This window comes from Thalassophryne amazonica, chromosome 17 (genome assembly GCF_902500255.1).
Source record: "Thalassophryne amazonica chromosome 17, fThaAma1.1, whole genome shotgun sequence".
Taxonomy (NCBI): Eukaryota; Metazoa; Chordata; class Actinopteri; order Batrachoidiformes; family Batrachoididae; genus Thalassophryne; species Thalassophryne amazonica.
In genome coordinates, this window is record NC_047119.1 from 43,237,664 (window position 1) to 43,243,663 (window position 6,000).

At 40.2% G+C, this 6,000-nt stretch overlaps 1 protein-coding gene across 1 annotated transcript in view; it reads left to right on the top strand.

The window, feature by feature from the left end:
* Positions 1–5,737, top strand: part of LOC117529089 (homeodomain-interacting protein kinase 2-like) — a 41,691-nt gene extending 35,954 nt beyond the window's left edge. The window contains exons 3-8 of the mRNA XM_034191792.1: positions 4,424–4,599; positions 4,703–4,826; positions 4,943–5,062; positions 5,145–5,231; positions 5,373–5,619; positions 5,706–5,737. Of these exons, the coding sequence (XP_034047683.1) occupies positions 4,424–4,599; positions 4,703–4,826; positions 4,943–5,062; positions 5,145–5,231; positions 5,373–5,619; positions 5,706–5,737 (786 nt within the window). The remainder of the gene's footprint in view (positions 1–4,423; positions 4,600–4,702; positions 4,827–4,942; positions 5,063–5,144; positions 5,232–5,372; positions 5,620–5,705) is intronic.
* Positions 5,738–6,000: the final 263 nt, after the last annotated feature.

Consider the following 6,000-nt stretch of genomic DNA (forward strand, 5'->3'; position numbering starts at 1 on the left):
AAAATAGTTTTAAAAAGGAATAGTTTGCACCATGTGTCACACTTAGTTATCATGTTACTGGGTAACATATATGCCATACAGTCCAATGGATATGGACATTGTTTGACCTTTACTGTGGACACCAAGCATTCAACATGGTCAAAACTATTGTATTTATAAATCCTATTTACTCAAACAATAATTTGCATCACTTTTTACCAACATTGGAGTAGCTTTAACCTTTGACCCTTGTACAAACTGAAACTGACCTTTGTCACAATTTTTGTTATTTTTGCTCCATAACTCCATAGAATTCAGTCATAGATAGTCCAAACTATATCTTTTCGGAATCTTTATGATCAGATAAATAATGTGGAATACGTTTCAATATGATTGGAGCATTTTAGATTTTGACCTCTGTGTAATCCTTCAGTTGACCCTGACATGGCCGCCTACTGAAAAGTGGACACTCTGCTTTTTCAAAAGAGTAATGTCTAAGGAGTATTTGAGCCCAATTCAGTGCTTGCATCACCATTTGAAAGATTTCTTCAGTTATCTGCTGCACTATTAGAGGAAGGGATAGGGTTAGAATTAATAAAATAAAAAACAATGACACGAAAATGTGACTCATTTTGCGACGGGAAGATGAGAAAACACATGAAACTGAGCTGAGGTGAGTCATCCAGGTCATCCCATTCTTCAACTCTGTTTCAACAACACTCAAAAGAGCTCAGGGGGAGGAACAAACATCTGACACGACATTCCATCACAAAATTAATTTTATACAAGTCTGTTTTACTTATTGTTTTTCTTTTCTTTTTTCCCAGGCAGCCCTGAAAGTAAAAACAGGGATTTTTGATTAAATGTGACAAGGTCAATTTACGAGCGTCATCAAAATAGTCTCAAACCAGTTTTGGGTCGCAAGAGAAAAACAATTTTTGAGTCTCCTGAGATTAAACAAAGAGTCGATGCAGCACAGGAAACAGTGGGAAACTAACTTTCCCTTTCAGTCAAATGCCTTATTTTTCATAATATGAGCATCTAAAATGTTTGTCACAAAGGGGGTTCTTCAGTCTCAGCTGGAGCTGTCATTTCAGTTGATTTATTTTTGGCTCTGTTATTTTTATGTCTTGGCCTTTAAAAAATAAAATAAAGAAAAAATATCCTTCTTTTTCACATTTTAACCCCCTTTTTTCAATCATTCATCGTTACCTGCTTAACCTGATAAAATTAACACCCAGCACATGAAATATTAACAATATTAAAGAAAAAAAAACTTTGTGTTTTCACTAACGCTGAATTAATAATTCTATAATTGTGTTTTAACTGATATTTTCATTATTCTGTAACGACAGCAGTTTGTGTCTTTCCTTTTTCTTCCATTTTCTATCCAGCTCATCATTCTTACTTTGAGAAATCAACTTTAACTTGTGATTTTTTTTTTTTTTTTCTTCTGTGCCCCGTGATCGGATCACCTGGATTTACAAACTTCCTGACACAGACATTCACTGTTCATCCATTCGTGTCCAGATGAGCCTGCTGGAAAACGGGAAGCTCTCAGACTTTTGTTTCAATTTTTTTTTGCTGACACCAACTTTACCTTTCAGACTTTGTTCCACCGCTTACTTAGTTATTACTTACTTGTCATTCTGCTGCTCAGAAATTGGGTTCTTTGTTTAAATCTGATCGATTGTGACGCAGACCTTGTCCTCTTCTATATTTTGATGAATAAAGAACAGGCAGCTTCTTTTCAGGACAACACGCTCCAAACGGGGATCCAGGTCAGATTCAGAGGTGAGAAAAAAGTGCCAGTTTTCCTGAATGCCTGCAGACTGTCGGACAAAGTTTTGCAAAATCAGATCTATTAAAAATCAGTTTAATCCAGATCTGATTTCAAATCTATCTGGGTAACGGTGTGAGAGTTATCCTATTCCCACGACATGAAGGTCACAAGTGGAAGAGAATGGTAGGTAAAAGGTCCAGTGGAAGAATAAAACTATGTCCAAGCTGCAGGAAGGACAAGACCAGTCAATACACAAAATTAGTGTCTCCAACACAAATTTTGAGTCTGTGTGAAAATCCATCATTAACACAAATTTTCATGGAAATGCTGTAAATAAGGTTAAGTGAAACTATGTCCAAAATTTTACCCTTGAATATTTTCTTGGAACCATTTTTATACACGCTCTTCATTTTCAGAGCAAAAAAGCAATTGGGGAAGCAAAATATAAGCGGTATTGTTGATGCAAATCATCACTTTTACATCCAGTTTTCTTTATACAGGTCAAAGAATGGATACATGGACATTTACAAATCAATGAATATTCCTTGGACTTCATTACACGTCAGTCATTAAGAAATACAAACAGTATGAGCATGACAGCAAGGCGGAGGTGGTGGCCAACCAATTAAGCGCGCTTGTTCCCAGTGCAAAGGTTTGTGGTTTAAACCCCACCCCTGCCCATTCTCTATGTAATGTGGAGTTGCATCAGGAAGGGCATTCAGTGTAAAACCTGTGCAAAATCAGCATGCAGAGCCACCTCAGATTTGCTGTTGTGACCCCGAAACAAGAGAGCAGCTGAAGGGACTTCCTTACTGTGAGCACTACAGACACAATGTTTGCTCTGAGAGTGCTGATGTGCCTGCACTCTTTTCTTGACCACTCTACCACACTGTGCATTACATTGGATAGTTGACTCCAAGTATTTTAAATCATCTACCTTCACCATGCAACCATGGCAAGCATTCATACACATCTTGCTCACACTAACTTTCACTCACCTTCTCTCCAGAGCATATCTCCACTTCTCCAAGCTCATCTCAGCCCACTATCTACTTTCACTACAGATCACAATGTCATTTGCAAACATCATAGTTCACAGAGACCCCTGTCTGATTTTGTCTGTCAACCTATCCATCACCATTGCAAACAAGAAAGGACTCAGAGCTGATTCTTGATGTAATCCCACCTCCATCTTGAAGGAATCTGTCATTTCTACCACGCATCTCACCGCTGTCACACTGTCCTTGTTAGGGATGGGTATCGAGAACCGGTTCCTTTCGGGTATCGTTAAGAAATGATTTGATCCACTGATATCAATGAGTGGCCATTGTTTTGGGGGGTGTTTGTCAGGAAAATGATCATTTCTCTGCATTGATTACAGACCCTGCAGCGGGTTTAAAATTTCACATTGATCTGTCTGCTGATGTGCCCAAAGAAAAGTGGCTGTAAAGGTGATGATTTGTATGAAAAAGAAAACATATTTAGTTTGTCCATTTACTTATGGCCTCTAAAAAAATAAAGTCCATTTGTACAAATGGCTGTTTGATGGCACAAACCTTTGCACATTCACAATTCAAAGCTGCCATGAGGATTAAAAACAAAGCCCTTCAAATGTTTAGACATGGTTGAAGACATTCAGTCTCTGAAAATGAGATGCTGGTGAGGTCGTTGTGTATTCTCAGTCTGTGATTAAACACAGATGCCTTTCTAATTGCTCAAGCATGCTCTAATGATGCTGATTTTATTTACAGCTTAGTGATTATGGAAAACATGACCTCCTGGTCCTTGGTGGAGAATCAATGAGTGCAGCGTGGCATATTGGAAAGTGAAGGTTAAAGCTGGGGAGTGGAGGCCACTTAATGGAGAACAGAAGAGGTGCTGTCGGGTCATTGACATGGACAAATAAACAATCCATTGTGCAGATATTTATGATGAGATGCAAATGTCTTGGTCTGTTTGAGTCCATCTGAGCGCAGTGCATCACTGTCTGTTACCGCCATGTCCCAGAAAGTCATGAAGCAGTCTTAATGAAACCCAGCAACAAGAAATTTACTGAACTTGTACAACATGTACACGTAAAAAAAAAAATCTTAAAAACATGGAATTTTGGAAAGTCATCTTAATTAGGATTTTAAAAAAGAAAAACCAGACAAAATATTCTACTCAAGACAATCCCCATCCAGGACTGAGTATCATTTAGCACTAGATGACCTCAGAGCCTAAATAGTAAGATACTGGGCCTGTTTTTTATGAACCAGCACTAAGGGAGATGAGATAAGGAGCTTGCATGCCAATATATGTAGACCTAGGATCGAATTCCACTCATGCTACCTCTCCATGTCTGTGGAGAAGAGGGTTAGGGTTAGGACTTTCTTGTCCACAGTTGCCAATCTTAGGCTACTGCAGCAACTGGATAAAGAGGAGGCCAACATTGTGAGGTGGCACAGTTGCTTCATCCATGGAGACCTCCTTTGCATGAAGTTTGAGCTCCTGCACCAAAGTTTTCTTGACTATATGGACAACCAAAATTTCGAGCCTCTTGTTTTCAGCGATCTTCATACTATTGTGCAGCAGGTTGGATATTTGTCCAAAGAAATGAAAGTAAGACAGTCTGTGTCATTTCTTTTCTCTTAACAACAATAAATATTTGTCTTACTGCAGATGGCCAATGCATTGCTCCACCTGGAGAGCCTGGGTATGATCCACTGTGATGTGAAGCCAGAGAACATCATGGTGGTCGACCCCCAGCCGTGGCCATTGAAGGTGAAGCTCATCGACTTTGGGCTCACTCACCATATTTCAGAGCCTCCAACATTTCATGGGACCCTGTGGTACAAGTAAGTCCAAGTACTGCACAGACCATTTGACAAAGATCCTGTTGCTTGTATCGAGCCACAAATTAGATATGATGTGTAAAATTGTTCTCTTTCTCTTGCTCAGAGCTCCAGAGGTCTTGTTAGGCTTGGCATACACAGAGGCAATAGACATGTGGTCACTGGGTGTGACCATGGCCCAGCTGGCTGTGGGAGAACCCCTGTATCCAGGAGATCATCCATACGATGTGGTAAGCCTTTTGTGTCACACATAAACATCTCCTCCTGAAGCACACAGCAATTTGTGAAAGAGAAGCTAATGTTTGCAACATGTAATTTGATTTGATATTTTTTTTGATGTGTCCAGATGAAGTTCATTGTCGAAACACAGGGTCCACCCCCAGACTGCCTCCTTCGGGTGGGACCAAACACCAACCGCTATTTTAACGGGAGGCGGATAGACGGCCAGGACACCTGGACACTGAAGGTACCTTCACCTACTTAGCTTCCTGTATACATACATACATACATTTCTTCTGAGAGCTAATTCAAATACGGACTGTTTGCAGACTCCTGAACTGATTAAAAGTCAGTATGGGCACGAGTTCCAGAAATCCAGAGAAGTGATTTTAAAGTCTCTGGATGACATCATGGAGGTAGGCGCTTCCTCATGACCCCTCAGTTATTCCTTCAGCAACCATCAACAGATTCATGTCTTAAATGTCTATTTGACTGACTGTATCACTACTTGCCATCTGAATTTTGTGACATGTTTTTGTGACTTCTTGCTTCACCAGAAGATGGACATAAGTAAGTCAAGAAAGGAGGGTTCTGACTTTGTGGACCTTGTGAAGCGCATGATGTGTCTCCACATGGATGAGCGAATCAGACCCGCTGATGTACTCAATCATCCTTTCCTGGTGGAGTACAAACCTCCTGACGTGGCAGATGACCTTCCAGTCTTAGCTGAGGAAAATTCAGACATGGCTGAGGACGACATCGCCACGAGCCAGGAAGATGCTGAAACAGCAGCCATCCTTTCAGGTCAGTGAGATGTTCAATAGTGCTGACAGATTAAATGACTTTACCATGTGATTCAAACGTACAAAAAATGTTTGTGTGATTTACAGAGGTGCCACCAGGGGAGAACCTGGAAGAATGATCTGACACGGTTTTTCCAGAGGATCTTCCGCCTGTGTTGATCCAGAGTCTGTGTGTCCCAGCTGTTGTTTTTGTTTTTAAGTTATTTTCAGAAGTTGCATTGAGTTGTAATTCACAAATAAATAGTTTAGAAATTGTTTTGTGGATGATGTGCTTCTGTTAGCTTCATCAGACAGTGACCTCTGATACACACTGGGCAGGTTTCAGGCAGAGTGTGAAGCGACTGGGATACAAATCAGCATCTCCAAGACTGAGGCTATGATC